Here is a 17,479-nt window from a genome sequence, read left to right on the forward strand (position 1 = left end):
AAATCACCAAACCGGTTAAGGATGGAGGGGATGATAAGCCTACATTTTGCACATTCGTATTGTATAAAGTTTACATTAGTATTGTATCAGTTTTCTGATCCTGTTTAACCACAGCTTAAAGTACCAAATAAACTATTAATGTTTATGAAATTAAATAACTGTCTCAAAATTGTTTGTGAAGAACATATGGTATAGTTTTGGTAAGAAATATATTGCTTAAAAGAAAAAAGGAATTCCAGTTTGCTGTTTGAGTTTTTTCAAATATAATTTTCTCCATTTTCTATAATAGCTTTTCTGTCAGCATGCTCAGAACAGTGTACAGTATACACAAACTAAATTACTTCAAATAACCCTAACTACAACATTATATTATGATATACATGCACACTTTCTCACATTTATTGTATAATTTTAAATGTAAAGGATTCTTATATATTCCAGGAAAAAATTGAATTGTATTCAATAAACACATTTTCAATAGAATTTTTTAATGCTGAAAGAAAACCACAGAACAATATTCTACAATTTCTTTAATTGAAAGTGCACAAACACAAATTTACAACAAGTAACAAAAATAACAATTTTGAAAAGGAATATTTAGAAAAACAATTATTTTCCAAGTAGACAAACATGACTTTATTCTTTGTTACTGTCACAATGCATGCATTAACAAACCTTAGTAGTTGTGGTGCTTTAGGACAAAATTGTAAAATAATAGATACATATATTAAAGGGGTTGGGCCATTTGATGCACAAGGGGGACTTACTTAAAAACAAAATCTACCTAAATAACAAATACAGTATACACATTGTTATACTTTGCCATAACTAATCGATCCCTTTACTGCTTTGATCAACAAAGCTTTGATTTCATTTTCATGCTGAACCCCTCCTGACAGGAAAAGGACCACAGAGCAGCGTAAATGAATTCTGCAAGAGCCCTCAATCTGATCATAGAACTTAATCTGGGCCTTTGTTGAAAAACTTAGTAGGGGAATTGCATCAGCTCAAGTTAGAAAAAACCAAAGGATCTTCAAAGGTGAGTTCAACCTTTCTAAAAATGTGAAAAATAAATAAATCACACACATATACTAGGAATCAAATTGAAGTTGCCCATAAGCACTGCGACTTTAAAGTCCCTCTCAAAGTGTCCATGGCTGTTGAATTACATCTTCCCTGAAGAAGGGGCCTGAGTTGCTTCGAATGCTTGTACTGTGGAATCTCGGTTCACGACCATAATTCGTTCCAAAACTCTGGTCGTAAACCGATTTGGTTACGAACCGAAGCAATTTCCCCCATAGGATTGTATGTAAATACAATTAATCCGTTCCAGACCGTACGAACTGTATGTAAATACAGTAATCCCTGGCTACTTCGCGGTTCACTTTTCGCGGATTCACGACTTAGCGGATTTTATATGTAAGCATATCTAAATATATAACGCGGATTTTTCGCTGCTTCGCGGGTTTCTGCGGACAATGCGTCTTTTTACTTCTGGTACTTGCTTCCTCAGTTGGTTTGCCCAGTTGATTTCATACAAGAGATGCTATTGGCGGATGGCTGAGAAGCTACCCAATCATAGCACGCAGTTAAGTTCCTGTGTGCTGCTGATTGGCTCAGCGACAGAGTGCTGCATTAACCAGGAAGTCTCATCTCACTCATTCAGCAGTAACGTGCTACTGCTTTAGGGGCTGTGTCCAAGCTCCAACAGAAGATGCAAATGATTGCAGAAAAGGTAAAAGTTTTGGATATGTTGAAGGAAGGGAACAGCTATACCATTACAGCATCAATGAGTCCACGATTCTTTTTATTTAAAAAGGAGGAAAAGCATATAAGATCTACGGCCGCAGTGTCCTTTAACCAGGGTGCAAAACGAGTTGCAAGTGGACGTGATAAGGCAGTAGTCTGGATTAAATCTGCTTTAGGAATCTTTGCAACAAGGTCGACGATGTCATGACCGCCTACAAGCTGCTCTTCGACCGGCAAAAGAAGCAGCGGCAGCAACTGCCGATCACAATGTTTTTGCAGCCTCGCAAAAAAGAGCCAGTTCCTACTACTACTACTACGGATACACCTTCGGAAACCGTGGAGGAGGTGCCCCAGGAAATGGCACCGCCGTCTGAAGAGACGTAAAATACAGTCATCGGCTGCGCAGTAAAAGTCATCATCACCTTCATCGTCATCATTTTTACTGCGCAGCATATTCATCACCATCATCACGTCATATATAGCTACGTGTACTTCGCTATACAGTAAGTGTAAACTTATCTACCGATTTCATATTGCTTAGCAGTTGTCCCTGTTATTAATAGAGTAAAGGGTGGGTTGTAAACAATACAGGGAGGGTTTAAAAACGTCCAAATAATTAAATAAATATGGTGTCCCTACTTCGCGGAAATTCAGTTATCGCGGTCGGCCTTGGAACCTATCTCCCGCGATAAGTGAGGGATTACTGTATATATTTTTTTTAATTTTTAAGCACAAATAAAGTTAATTATACCATAGAATGCACAGTGTAATAGTAAACTAAATGTAAAAACATTGAATAACACTGAGAAAACCTTGAACAACAGAGAAAACTAACACTGCAATAGTTCACGCTATAGTGCTAGGAACCGCTCGCCAAAAACACTTTTTTTAATGAGTTTTGAGCACAGGGAAAAAAATGAACATTTGAAAAAATCCGTAATTTAATAAACCACCAAGAAAAGTAACATTGCAACAATGCAGGCTACAAACCGATCGCTGTAAACAGAACTGAAAACAACAACAAGCCTTCTCTACCTTATGTGTCCCTCTCTCTCTCTCTCTTTTGTGAGCCTGGAGCGCCTGTGTGTGTGTCTCTCTAGCGCGCTCCTGTGTGTGTGCGCGTCAGTCTCTCTCTGGCGCTGCCTGTGTGTGTGCGCGGCTTTCTCTCTCGCTGCCTGTGTGTGTGCTGCTTCTGTGTGTGTGCGTGTGTGTGTCGCGCGCTCTTGCTCTCTCTTGCTCGCTGCACAGGAAATGCACAGGGAGGGACTGAACATGTACAAACCGAACGGGAACCTGGCTTGTTCGTATGCCGAGTGTGTGGTCGTGAACCGAGGCAAAAGTTTGGCAAACTTTTTGGTCGTAAACCGATTTGTATGTGTACCGAGATATTCGTGAACTGAGGTTCCACTGTATATTGTAATCTTTTTAGTTCGCCAATAAATGGTGTCATTTTGCGTGACTTCTCACTAATCCTGAAAAATGTATTTCCAGAACTTCCCTTCCTGGCATACAGACGACTGCCAAACCTGCAGCAAATAATTGTCCGAAACTCCCTAAGTGGACCAACAGAAAATGGCACATTTCCCTGCCTATAGAAAAGACGTAAAACATGTGCTCACATTTATAATACAGACCCTGTAATTATACCACACTGCCAACTAGAACATTACAAAAAGGGATCATTTTCCAGCTGATCATCTAATGTAGTCTACCTCATTGCTCATCCCACTGCAGTAGGATAATATGCACCTTCCATTTACTAATTCTATATAACATTCTGTTTTCTGCAATAATTGCAAAGAAACTGAGTTTATATTTGTATTCAATTCGATTAACATTAATTGTAAACTAAAGTAATCTCCTTTTGTGATTCAATAACCAAACTGTGTTGGATACAAAAATTACTTAAAAATGTTTATTCTTGTTGCATGTGCCAGACTTAGTAAAATTCTTGCCAATTCTGTAAATAACTACAGAAAATTTCGAAAATATTTTTGGCGTACTTACGCGGTCTTCTTCTGCATAGTCTTCACTGGAATGAATTTCACGACAATTCAACAGTGAAGATCCGTCTGTAGAAGACACTAATTCTTGTCTGACACACTCTATTGCAAAGCTTCATCAAAACTTCATCAGATGAAGGGTTTTTATCAGACTCGGTACCACCATCAGCCACTTCTAAAGTTTATACAGTGTAACATCTGTGCTGAAAAGCTAGTTCTTCTGAAACTGAACAATTGACTGCAAATTCAATGTTTTAACTACCGAAAACAGTTTATTAAAAAAAACAAATCTCTCTATTGTAATAAAAAAAATCCTGGGACAAGACAAGACTTTTTAGCCTGAGACAAGATGTGACTTTTTCAGAGAGATACTTTCATGTCCCGCAAGAGATTTAACCACACCCGGGGCCAGAAATAAAAGACAAAGAGTAGATGACAAAGTAGAATGTCATAAAGAATTCAAAAACATTGGCGCGATACACATACAAAGCAGGTTAGAGATAATGAAAGTACTAAAATTCGAAAGTCTCAAAAAAATTATAGTAAAGATCGCATTAGCACAAACAAATGGAAATGATTACTCTGTGAAATAACGGAACAGTGAAAAGAGATCGAATGTATTGTTCGGATTTAAACTTTAAACTGAAGACTTGTAGACCATCTAATTCGTGTTGCCATCAAGGAAAAGTAGTGTTTCTTCCCAATGAAGAGGCATATCCAAGAGAATTAAAAGATTTGTTGTTTGGTGAAAGTGAAATCCATATACGCGAGCGGCAGAGATGTGAAGTGGCTGGTGTGTAATGCACACCTGGTTTGGGGGGGGGGGGGGGGGATTGGCAAACAAAGCGAGCAGGGGTGAAGCCCCTTAGTTATAATAACTCTTCCGTAGATTTGGAATTTTAATTCTTGTGCAGCTTATGAACTGAATGTCCTCCATCAAACTGCTTGTTTCCTGTTGATTACTTGCGTACACTATACACGGTACAAAGTTTTGTAGTTTACGGTTGATGAATTATAGCTGTAAATGTGTTCAAGCACTCTGGTCCTGTACTCGACTGTCAGTGCTGTTTTAACAAGCAAGACCTGTTGTGTGCAATGCTTGCAGCAAGACATGTATAATTGTCAAAAGGAAAATGATTCATTCCTTTCTTTTCTTTTTTATTACTACTAAACCTTTCATATATTGTTTTTCAATGAAGTACATTTAATGTGCTATTGATGGTGGAAGCAGTTACATTTCATCCGGGGTTGTGTGGGCAGGACATTATGCCACCAGCCTTGTCTTGTCTTCTTGAGTGGTGGTTAACTTATGTGAGGACCACAGAGCGAACAATCTCAAAATTGTATAATTTTACTTTTTTTAAATATGAGCAGTATGAAAAATTTCAGTCATCGTTGTTGAGAATGTTTGTAAGCAAAAGAGGACAAAGTAAATGTAAAATGCATTTTTGTAATTATAGTTATAAGTAAATCATAAAAATCGGTCATTTTCGGTGTTTTCCTGAAGAAACCGAGTCTTGGAATAATCAAACAAGGCGTGATTGTATTGAGTTTCATATGGAAATGTCTGGTAATTTAATTTAAAATGGCACGCGTAGAGGATGGGTTTATATATATATATATATATATAAATATATATATATATATATTCAACCATATATATATAGTTGAAATAGTTTACTGTCAAATAATGCAAAGAGTACGCGACACATGTTTCTCCCTAATTCTGGGCTCATCAGGCGTACACACTCACTGCACTCCCCCATCTCGGGGAATTGAGCCTCGGACATCAGTGCCAGAGGCGAAGCCTCTAACGTTGCGCCACGGCGTGTGGTTCATTCATTTGACAGCATAGTAACCACCCATACAATCAGATTGTGACACGGACTACGAATGCAATGAATGTAATTACCCCGATCTACATGCTGTCAAATGAATGAACCACACGCCGTGGCGCAACGTTAGAGGCTTCACCGCTGACGTCCGAGGTTCAATTCCCCAAGAGGGAGGTGCAGTGAGTGTGTACGCCTGATGAGCCCAGAATTAGGGCGAAACACGTGTCGTGTACTCTTTGCATTATTTGACAGTAAACTATTTCAACCATTCTATGATCTGCTTCTCACAACTGAGGGCATCGTGGCGGATGTTAGCCGACTTGCTGACCAACCACAAGCGTTACCTGGTAGGTAACCACACATACAATCAGATTGTGACACAGACTACGAATGCAATGAATATATATATATTTATATATATATATAAACGGGGTATATATATAAGAATATATACTTTCAGTCTTTTTGTCATTTTCTTCATCAACAACAATATGGGCAAAAAAATAAGCATAATTTAAAGCAACCACAATGCACTGTTCACCCAAACGGTTGAAACGGTGGCAGTTACCATTCACACTAAGGAGTGAAGACAGAAAAAAAGTTCAGTAGATAGTATGCGTATGACTAATTCTGCAGCATCCAGAATCCCTATCGACATTAGGGTCAACATGGTGGATTACCTTCTATGTTCGTGGGACTTCTGTTTGGAAGCTGAAGAAAGAATTCAAAGCACGATTTCTTGAAAGCCCGCGCTGACATTTCTTCTGCTGTGTTCGAACAGGTCGTCTTTGCTTTAATATAAAGGGAGGGCGCCCAAACGCCAGTTAACATTCTTTGTAGTATACAAGAAGCAGAATGTCTGGACGTGGTAAAGGAGGAAAGGGACTTGGTAAAGGTGGCGCAAAACGTCATCGTAAAGTGTTGAGAGATAACATTCAAGGTATTACAAAGCCTGCTATCCGCCGCTTGGCTCGTCGAGGTGGAGTGAAGCGAATTTCAGGTTTAATCTACGAGGAGACTAGAGGAGTGCTGAAAGTGTTCTTGGAAAATGTTATCCGAGATGCTGTCACTTACACTGAGCATGCCAAGAGAAAGACTGTTACTGCCATGGATGTGGTGTATGCTTTGAAGAGACAAGGTCGTACTCTCTATGGTTTCGGAGGTTAAGTTTCACTCGCTGTTCTAGAACCGATCACCCAAAGGCTCTTTTCAGAGCCGCCCACTTTTTCTGGTTAGAGAGCTTAAGTTTTATATTAATAGGATTGAATAAATTGCTTCGAAGATTTAAGTAACGTTCGCTAGCGCGTTTCAGAACTGTTTACGAAGCACCTGCTGTTACCATATTGAAAGCGATATCGGGAAGAAATTGACCGGTTTAGAGGCTCAAAAAATGAGCAGCTTTACCGTCCAGTGTCTTGTCCCCAGCTCTTTCAGAGGACTTATCAAGTTTCTATTTACTGTGTGGTTGCGTATTTTTGGTTTCCAAGAAGTTAAACGCTTCACTCGCAGTATAATAGAAATGCCTATTAAATTATCAGATGGCATTTCATACTTTAATAGGCGAGTGCTAAAAGCAGGAATAAACTAGGTTTTGTGCATCCCTTCTGTTTAAGTCCCGGCTAGGATACCCGAAACGGATTAGTGCCCATATAGAGAACAGTGGGTCTGAGTGTTAGTAGAAACATTACTTTCCAGGTTAATGGAGCTCTTTTGGCGTAGGTGGGTGGCTCTGAAAAGAGCCATTGGTTTCGAGCAAGTAGTATAGTTTACTTGGAGCTGGTGTACTTGGTAACTGCCTTGGTTCCCTCGGACACGGCATGCTTAGCGAGCTCTCCCGGTAGCAGGAGCCTCACCGCAGTCTGGATCTCCCGGGAGGAAATGGTCGAGCGTTTGTTGTAATGTGCTAAGCGAGAAGCCTCGCCGGCGATGCGCTCGAAGATATCGTTTACAAACGAATTCATGATTCCCATCGCCTTAGAAGAAATGCCTGTGTCGGGATGAACTTGCTTGAGCACCTTGTAGACGTAAATAGAATAACTTTCTTTCCTGGTCTTTCTTCGTTTCTTACCACCTTTAGCTTGACTCTTAGAAACGGCTTTCTTAGAGCCCTTCTTGGGTGCAGGGGCTGATTTTGGCTCGGGCATAATTGCTGTCTGTGATGACAGAAACCTCTATGCAGCAACTTTGCGGGTTCTTGCTTTTAAAGGCAGTCCTGCAAACAGCCGTGGCAGCGTTAGGCGTGGCCACCAACGACCGTTACATCAATTAATGGGATACAATTTGCGCGCGCAGTTTTACTATTGGGCCTTCTACTTTCAAAGTACATTTCGTGGTCTTACTTTCTTTACCCAACATTCCCATCTGCTTTAGAACAGTTGTGTGCCGAATACAATATATGTGATTAGTTCATCAAAACAAACTTAACCAAAAATTAACTTGCACATAATCGCAAGGAATAAAATTCGTACGGCCGAAGGAGAAAAGTTGCAGAAGCTTCAGTAATCCGTATGCGAAGGCGATTCCGGTCTTTTGGAACAGCAAAGAGGTGAAATGCAGAAAAAGGCACAGTGTGTACCGCCCTTTGTGTTCAAATAGTTATTTGTTGCTATATAGCGTCTTCAACAACAAAGCCTTCTGAAGGGGAAATGTGCTTGCCAAAACAGCGTTCAAACATCAGACTAGTCGGTGCAAATAAATAAAGGCTGAAGGGGACAGAGGTGTAATATACGTTTTGCAAAAATATTCAAACACAGTGAAATCCAAGAAGAGAGACTAATATGTAAAAATAAATGTGTATGTATACGTGTACACCACAGGAATGATCAAAACAATAAAAGGGGCATATAGTACTTTTTGTTCGGAGATTTTTGAACTTGAAAACTTTGCATTGTTCTTAGGAGTTCGAGAGCCACGCCCTAAAGTCGCCGCAACGCGAGTGACGTAGGAGCACATGCAAATCAACGTTCAGTTCGATCAGCTTGTCGCGCCAGAAGGAAGCCTTTATAAGAGCGCAGCGCTGGTATTTTTGCTTATTGTACTGCAGAGGATTGCTGTGTATCTCGCTCTCACTATGTCTGGAAGAGGAAAGACTGGCGGTAAAACCCGTGCCAAGGCTAAGACTCGTTCTTCACGAGCTGGGTTGCAGTTCCCCGTTGGCCGTGTTCATAGGCTTCTGAGGAAAGGCAACTATGCTGAACGTGTAGGTGCTGGTGCTCCCGTCTACTTGGCTGCTGTGCTCGAGTACCTGACTGCTGAAATTCTCGAGTTAGCCGGTAATGCTGCCCGCGACAACAAGAAAACCAGAATCATTCCTCGTCACTTGCAACTGGCTGTACGTAACGATGAGGAGCTCAATAAGTTATTGGGCGGCGTGACTATCGCTCAGGGTGGTGTGCTGCCAAACATTCAGGCTGTGCTTCTACCCAAGAAGACTGAGAAAGCAGCTAAGAGCAAGTAAACTACGACGATACGTTTATCTACACCAACGGCTCTTTTCAGAGCCACCCATCCATTCTAATTCGAGCTTTCTTCCATTGAAATACTGCATCTTAATCATACAGTCCCATTTTAATACTCTTATTTATTACGCTGTTCCCAGCATGTTACCTGACTTTTTTTTGTAAAATTATTTTTAAATCTCGAGGATTTGATCTGAAGGTTCTCCTTGATCTAGCTTTAGACATCTGAACAGTATGATCAATCATAGAGATGAGCAGATTCCACAGTGATACATATTTAGGCACTCAAAACTACTCAGTATCGAGAAAGTTTCAAATATATTTTTTCTGTAAGATAAGGTAGCAAACGTATAGAATATAATACACTTTTCGCTCTTGAGTACTGAAATGAGCAGACCCACGACGAAGTAATGCCGTAAAGCCATGTCCCCTCTATAGCCGCAGACTGTACTATAATGATAACCCGAAAGCGTAACATTGTGTGCTGCTACTTTTGACATGGAAAAGAATTGTCACTCGATGCAGGATTTGTGATACGGAAGAGCAGTACGGTGGCAAAACAAGCAGCCAATTTAAAAAGCACACCCACTGACCAACAAAAAGACGTTTGCAAAACATCAAAAAGCTACAGATCGGAAGCATAGCGATTTTTGCTATTACAGTATATAGTAAGTACCAGATAGCTGACGTTGCAGGAAAGATTTCAAAGAGCAACGGCGCGTTGTCCATGTAACTGCTACTAGCAGGTTTATGTAGACGGGTTGAGTTTAGCATTTTGCTGTTTACCACTTTTCAATACTTGTGAAATGTAAAGCCCGTTATTACCATAATGAAGGACACCTAATATTGTAAAGCATCTCTGTCAGAGCATTTTCTCACTGGTTCTGTACGTTTGGTTTTATCTTCTAATTAAAATGAAGGGTATAGTATAACTAATATACAGATGCTAGTTTTAACACTTTACAAAATTCTTAATAGCTGTGCCCAATTTGAAGATGAAAACTGTCACTGAAAGTAGTTTTTCTTTCCAAAAAATAAGTTCTCAAGTAAATGTTAATAAAAATATTAATTTTTTTCCTATTAGATTTAAACGTTCTTTAATTGCATTAGTAACAGCATCTTGTGTAATAAAGTATTTTCTACTTAATTTTGTATGGTTAAACTTCTATTGTGCTCCTGTTTCCTCCCGCATGTTAGATGGTTTGACAATGTTAATTGGCCCCTGACGGGTATGTACAGTGCATCCGGAAAGTATTCCCAGTGCATCACTTTTTCCACATTTTGTTATGTTACAGCCTTATTCCAAAATGGATTAAATTCATTTTTTCCCTCAGAATTCTACACACAACACCCCATAATGACAACGTGAAAAATTTTTACTTGATGTTTTTGCAAATTTATTAAAAATAAAAAAATTGAGAAAGCACATGTACAGAAGTATTCACAGCCTTTGCCGTGAAGCTCGAAATTGAGCTCAGGTGCATCCTGTTTCTCCTGATCATCCTTGAGATGTTTCTGCAGCTTCATTGGAGTCCACCTCTGGTAAATTCAGTTGACTGGACATGATTTGGAAAGGCACACACCTGTCTATATAAGGTCCCACAGTTGACAGTTCATGTCAGAGTACAAACCAAGCATGAAGTCAAAGGAATTGTCTGTAGACCTCCGAGACAGGATTGTCTCGAGGCACAAATCTGGGGAAGGTTACAGAAAAATTTCTGCTGCTTTGAAGGTTCAAATGAGCACAGTGGCCTCCATCATCCGTAAGTGGAAGAAGTTCGAAACCACCAGGACTCTTCCTAGAGCTGGCTGGCCATTTAAACTGAGCGATCAGGGGAGAAGGGCCTTAGTCAGAACCCGATGGTCACTCTGTCAGAGCTCCATAGGTCCTCTGTGGATAGAGGAGGACCTTCCAGAAGGACAACCATCTCTGCAGCAATCCACCAATCAGGCCTGTATGGTAGAGTGGCCAGACGGAAGCCACTCCTTAGTAAAAGGCACATGGCAGCCCGCCTGGAGTTTGCCAAAAGGCACCTGAAGGACTCTCAGACCATGAGAAAGAAAATTCTCTGGTCTGATGAGACAAAGATTGAACACTTTGGTGTGAATGCCAGGCGTCATGTTTGGAGGAAACCAGGCACCGCTCATCACCAGGCCAATACCCTCCCTACAGTGAAGCATGGTGGTGGCAGCATCATGCTGTGGGGATGTTTTTCAGTGGCAAGGACTGGAAGACTAGTCAGGATAAAGGGAAAGATGACTGCAGCAATGTACAGAGACATGCTGGATGAAAACCTGCTCCAGAGCGCTCTTGACCTCAGACTGGGGTGACGGTTCATCTTTCAGCAGGACAACGACCCTAAGCACACAGCCAAGATATAAAAGGAGTGGCTTCAGGACAACTCTGTGAATGTCCTTGAGTGGCCCAGCAGAGCCCAGACTTGAATCCGATTGAACATCTCTGGAGAGATCTTAAAATGGCTGTGCACCGACGCTTCCCATCCAAACTGATGGAGCTTGAGAGGTGCTGCAAAGAGGAATGGGCCAAACTGGCCAAGGATAGGTGTGCCAAGCTTGTGGCATCATATTCAAAAAGACTTGAGGCTGTAATTGCTGCCAAAGGTGCATCGACAAAGTATTGAGCAAAGGCTGTGAATACTTATGGACATGGGATTTCTCAGTTTTTTTATTTTTAATAAATTTGCAAAAACTTCAAATAAACTTTTTTCACGTTGTCATTATGGGGTGTTGTGTGTAGAATTCTGAGGAAAAAAATTAATTTAATCCATTTTGGAATAAGGCTGTAACATAACAAAATGTGGAAAAAGTGATGTGCTGTGAATACTTTCTGGATGCACTGTATGTATGTATGTATGTGTGTGTGTGTGTGTGTGTGTGTGTGTGTGTTCACCCTGTGATGGGCTCTCACACTGTCCAAAGATTGTTCCTGCCTTGTGGCTGCAGAGGCAATATTGGATTAGTCGTAAAAATGTCAATGTTATTTTTTCTAAATACAAGTCTGGAACTTAAATAAATTAAAGCTAATAAGACAAAATCTTTCTCAATATCATAAAGGCAGAATATAATAGAAAATGCAAATTTGGGAATATTTTTTTTCTTTCTGATAAATGTTAGTGTTCTAAGGGGATCTGTTTAAGCACCTTCATATTTTAAACAAATAACCAAATCTTTATGAAAATGTAAAAGTTCATATTATCTTTATTACATTTGTATGTACTTTCTGGGCGACATTGTGGTGCATTGGTAATGCTGCTGCTGCCTTGCAGTAAGGAGACAGTTTTGTGACCCAGACCCTCCCTGTGTGGAGTTTGCATGTTCTCCCTTTGTCTGCACAAGTTTCCTCCCACAGTCCAAACACATGCAGGTTAGGTGAACTGGCAAAGCTAAATTGGCCATAGTGTGTGTTTGGTGTGTTCACCCTGCAATGGATAGGCAATCTGTCCTATGGCAGCTGTGATAGGTTTTGGCACCCCCTACAACAGCCGTAGTCTGCAGTAAGCGGGTTAGAAAATGACATGACGTGTTCATTTTGTTAATATAGATTTTTGTAATAAATTTGTTATGGTGACCTTGATACTGTGTTGTGATATTAATTGAAATACAGACCGACCCATTAATATTAGCCATTCTAAAACACTATCGTTATTTGAAAAAAATTAAATGCTCTTAAAAAATATCCAGTATCTTTATTGGTTTCAGAAATCTGAAACATAAAATGCTTGTATCAGTATCAATGTCAAAAATAATGGTATAGCCCATTCCTAGTTGTCTGTTTGAGACTAGTGGTCATCACAGGAATGTAAGGTTCTGCACGCTGGGGGGGGGCAATTATTTTGGGGGGAAAATAAGTGAAAAAGAGAAAATAAAAACATACTTCTTATACTGCAGAATTTCCATTTACAGCTCCTGTTTTCTCTGCAGCTTTTGATCAAGAGGAACTGAAGTATACAAACTGAGCCTTTTAAGCCTAAAATATGATTTGTTATAATTTTTTTGCTTGTCTTCAAAGGCAGAGTTTGATATGTAGGAGTTATACTTAAAGCATTTCAAATGCAGTGGGTGCATAGATACATAGATACTCCCCTAAAAGACACATAACAATAATAAAAAAAGATGAAAACTAGAGATTCGGTTAAACATTAAAGCGCAGGCACAGTGAAGCAGTTTAACAGTGTATAGTACAAGTAGGAAGAAGCCCAAGTGGTGTTTCTTGTCACAATTCTGCTGAGTAATTTGTTGGCTGAAAGCACTTAATGATAGTGTGTTCTAGAGAGGGTGTGCAGTATTGCTCAAAATGACCATTAGTTTTGTCTTCAAGACAAAACTTCATAAGTGAGCCTGCCTCTATTGAAGTGATGTAACCAGCCCAGCACACCACCATGTAGAAAATCACAGTGGCAATCACAATTATGTAACCATCCATCCATCCATTTTCTTAAGGATTATAGGGCTACTTGAGCCTGTCCCAGTAGTCTTCTGTCATAAGGCAGAAACAATACCTGGACTGGATGCCAGTCCACTGTGGGGCAAACACAGATATGGACACACTCATTCATTTGGGCTAATTAAGTCAGCCCAAATCACAGCACCTGCTTGTCTTTGGACTCTTAGGGTAAAATGGAGCACCTGAAGGAAAATCGTATGGAAACGTGGGGAAGAAAGAAAACTACATGCTTGGGAAGACCAGGGCAAGAACCTACTTTGCCATGTTGCACCACATGTACTACGCTTAACAGTTACAGAAAATGTAACAGATGTCAGTAATAACATTAAAGGAATACATTTTTGTGAATTTCCCATTGGGATTAATACAGTATCTATCTATCTATCTATCTATCTATCTATCTATCTATCTATCTATCTATCTATCTATCTATCTATCTATCTATCTATCTATCTATCTATTAATTACATTGTGCCTTTCAAATCTATCTATCTATCTATCTATCTATCTATCTATCTATCTATCTATCTATCTATCTATCTATCTATCTATCTATCTATCTATTACATTGTGCCTTTCATATCTATCTATCTATCTATCTATCTATCTATCTATCTATCTATCTATCTATCTATCTATCTATCTATCTATCTATCTAAAGTGTAATTCATGCAACACTCCCATACCAAACTGAAGGGCTTTGAGGCAGATACAGTCCACTGCAGAGCTTTTTTACTCTGTATACACTCACCTGCTCAACTGCTTGTTAACACAAATATCTTATCGGCCACTCACACTGAACACTGTCCTTGCAGAGCTCACACATTTTTTGGTCCTACTTTTCAGGTGTTCTTTTGGATTAGTCAACCTGCTACTTAAAATGGGCCCAGCAGGTCAGTATGAGTGTGGTTTGCAATTGAGTAGCTTCCAGAGAAGTTTGTATTCCTGCCTTATGGTAGGAGCTGCCAGATATGGCCTCACAAGTTGTTTTTTTTTTTTTGGTTCTTTATTTCACCATATACAATTTCTTGTATTAGGAATTTGTTAGTTTTTCGCATACCCCTTGGGGTCACAGCGCAGGGTCAGCCATTGTACAGCGTCCCTGGAGCAATTACAGGTTAAGGGTCTTGCTCAAGGGCCCAGCAGAGTAGGATCTCTTTTGGCAGTGACGGGGATTCAAACCGGCAACCTTCTGGATACCAGCGCAGATCCTTAGCCTCAGAGCCACCACTCCGCCTTAAAGGTGGTCAGGAAACTGATGCATAAATACTGGAACTGGACTGTGTGACCGTCTTCATTCCCTTCTTTACTTTTTATTTTCGTAAACATATTCACAGATGGACTAAATCCGGTTCAGTCCATTTATCTATCTATTGGAAAAGCTGAAAAGTTAGTCATGGGAAATTCAGAGATGTCTTTCATTGCTAAAAATGTATCTTGTCCTGTGCAATAATTAAATCTCTATTCTATGGTTATGTGATATATTAGTAAAGTAGACTGGATTCATCTAATGACAAATTACATAGGACAATTTCAATATCTGCAGTACATTTTTATAAAATAAAAATTTAAATTAATTAAATTATTATTTATTATTATTAAAATAATTAATTAAATTAAAATACAATTTTACGCTCAGGATTTTTGAAGGGGAGTTGTTATATTTACAAGTGTCTTCCAAGGAAACCCAACAGAAATGAGGTCAAATCTACTCTGTCACTGTGTTAATTTGGTCTTGCAGAGAGCTCGGATTTTGTATGGCTTTTTGTATAAAATATATAAAAACTGTTTAGTATCAATGACGGACCTCTCTGTTATTAGTCCAGCGTGCTTCCAGTGAGAAAGAAAGTACATTCACGGAGTATTTGTAACAAAATTCGCGTTCGTCTTGTAAATAGTGACAGCTCGTCCTTTACGCATTGCCATTTCTCTTTATCCGGCCAGTCAGCTGAACCTGCTTTTTAACCGATGGCACGTGCCCCGAAAAAAACATGTTCCTTCAATATGTCTCGAGTTCGCCCGGTTGATTTTTCCCATTTTTTCCTTGTAAAATATGTGATTTTGTGATGGCAGAAAGCACACTTGTCAGGTCTCTTGGTTCGTGCAGCGCGCTGCTTGAGTCTGCACGGTTCTCACCAGTCTAATATGAGAGGCTGAGACGCGACTCGCTGCTGACTCCTACAGAGAAATCCAAGTGTGTTTGTTGGAAATGGCAGAAACGGCTCCAGTCACCCCGGCTAAAGCGCCAAAGAGGAAAACCAGCACGAAGCCTAAAAAGACCGGCCCTAGCGTATCTGATTTGATCGTTAAGGCCGTGTCGGCTTCAAAAGAGCGTCATGGACTTTCTTTGGCTGCGCTCAAGAAGGCTCTTTCTGCTGGCGGCTATGATGTGGAAAAGAACAACGCCCGCGTTAAGCTGTCTGTAAAAAGCCTTGTGAGTAAAGGCTCTCTCGTGCAGACGAAAGGTACCGGCGCCTCTGGATCCTTTAAAATCAACAAGAAGCAGACCGAGACCAAGGAAAAGGCCACGAAGAAAAAGGCGGTTTCGAAAAAGAAGCCAGCAGCGAAAAAGCCTGCTGCCGCCAAGAAAGTGAAGAAGCCCGCAGCGAAAAAACCTACAGCAGCCAAGAAGACTGCTAAGAAGCCTGCCGCAGCCAAGAAAGCCGCCAAGAGTCCCAAAAAAGCGAAGCCGGCTGCTAAGCCCAAAAAGGCAACCAAGAGCCCGAAAAAGCCCAAGGTATCCAAGTCTAAGGCCGCTAAACCTAAATCTGTTAAGAAGGCGGCACCGAAAAGAAAGTGATCTGTTCATACTACCCATTTCTGTATACAAACGGCTCTTTTCAGAGCCCCCACATCCCCGAAAAAGAGCAAATCTCTTGGCAGATTTTCCAGTCAGGAGAGTGACGAAATTCACCCAGTCAGGCAGCAGTAGCGCCGCAGTTTAAACTGTACAATGCATGACACTAGCTGCTTGGGTATTCACTAGCGTTATACTGGGGGGGCGCTAGGATCTGTTCGTTTTACTACACCCGAGTGTTAACGTGATATTGATAGAGCAGAAACATATGGGAAAGATCCACCCCGTACACAATAGGAGGACTTGGTCTCTTAAAAGGAGTCTGTGGTGGCTCTTAAAAGAACCTTTATTGTAAAGTTGTGTCGTTAGGCACGCTCTCCACGGATGCGGCGAGCCAACTGAATATCCTTTGGCATTATAGTCTCTCTTAGCGTGGATAGCACACAGATTGGTGTCTTCGAATAGACCGACCAAATAAGCCTCACTGGCCTCCTGCAGAGCCATAACAGCGGAGCTCTGGAAACGGAGATCGGTTTTGAAATCCTGAGCGATTTCTCTTACCAATCTCTGAAAAGGCAGCTTGCGGATAAGCAGCTCGGTGGACTTCTGATAGCGCCGAATCTCTCGCAAAGCTACCGTCCCCGGCCTGTAACGGTGAGGCTTCTTCACACCACCGGTAGCAGGAGCGCTCTTACGAGCCGCTTTAGTGGCGAGCTGTTTTCGGGGAGCTTTGCCGCCAGTTGACTTACGAGCCGTCTGCTTTGTTCTTGCCATTTTAGCTGTTCGAAAGCTTAATTATTCCCTACAGAACCAAGAGCTTTTTAGCTAAAGGGCTGTACGAAGCGCTTTATAGTGAGGTCTTATCGCCTTCTGATTGGATGGAAGGAAAGGGGGGCCGGGTTTTCTTGTAGGCCCAGAAGCCTCATTTCGAGTTTCCGTTATTAAAAGCTCAGCGCTCAATTTCAATTGTCTTCGTTTCCGTGCCCGCATTTTCTAGCGGCTATTGTCGTGAACTGTTCACATACAGCCAGCGTGTTAAACGCTATTTACTCTCAATTATTACTATGGTAATGTACTGTAATATATATTTCCATTATTACTATAGTAATGTACTGTTTTTTTATATATATATATATATATATATATATATACAGTGGTGTGAAAAACTATTT

The 17,479-nt window shown here is 40.5% G+C and overlaps 4 protein-coding genes and 1 pseudogene across 4 annotated transcripts; 3 read left to right on the forward strand and 2 right to left on the reverse strand.

Moving 5' to 3' along the window:
* Window positions 1-6,432: 6,432 nt before the first annotated feature.
* Window positions 6,433-6,780, forward strand: LOC114658849 (histone H4). The gene has a single exon (XM_028810915.2). The coding sequence runs from the start codon at window positions 6,443-6,445 to the stop codon at window positions 6,752-6,754; it is 312 nt and encodes a 103-aa protein (XP_028666748.1). The 5' UTR covers window positions 6,433-6,442; the 3' UTR covers window positions 6,755-6,780.
* A 555-nt stretch (window positions 6,781-7,335) lies between these two features.
* Window positions 7,336-7,744, reverse strand: LOC114658843 (histone H2B 8-like). The gene has a single exon (XM_028810910.2). The coding sequence runs from the start codon at window positions 7,729-7,731 to the stop codon at window positions 7,354-7,356; it is 378 nt and encodes a 125-aa protein (XP_028666743.1). The 5' UTR covers window positions 7,732-7,744; the 3' UTR covers window positions 7,336-7,353.
* A 701-nt stretch (window positions 7,745-8,445) lies between these two features.
* On the forward strand, window positions 8,446-9,094 carry LOC114658835 (histone H2A-like). The gene has a single exon (XM_028810902.2). It carries the CDS (start codon window positions 8,538-8,540, stop codon window positions 9,042-9,044), a length of 507 nt encoding a protein of 168 aa, XP_028666735.1. The 5' UTR covers window positions 8,446-8,537; the 3' UTR covers window positions 9,045-9,094.
* A 6,580-nt stretch (window positions 9,095-15,674) lies between these two features.
* LOC114658834 (histone H1-like) lies at window positions 15,675-16,320 on the forward strand. The gene has a single exon (XM_028810901.2). The coding sequence runs from the start codon at window positions 15,720-15,722 to the stop codon at window positions 16,308-16,310; it is 591 nt and encodes a 196-aa protein (XP_028666734.1). The 5' UTR covers window positions 15,675-15,719; the 3' UTR covers window positions 16,311-16,320.
* A 352-nt stretch (window positions 16,321-16,672) lies between these two features.
* LOC114658836 (histone H3-like) lies at window positions 16,673-17,122 on the reverse strand (annotated as a pseudogene).
* Window positions 17,123-17,479: the final 357 nt, after the last annotated feature.

The sequence above is a fragment of the Erpetoichthys calabaricus genome, chromosome 10, assembly GCF_900747795.2.
Source record: "Erpetoichthys calabaricus chromosome 10, fErpCal1.3, whole genome shotgun sequence".
Taxonomy (NCBI): Eukaryota; Metazoa; Chordata; class Cladistia; order Polypteriformes; family Polypteridae; genus Erpetoichthys; species Erpetoichthys calabaricus.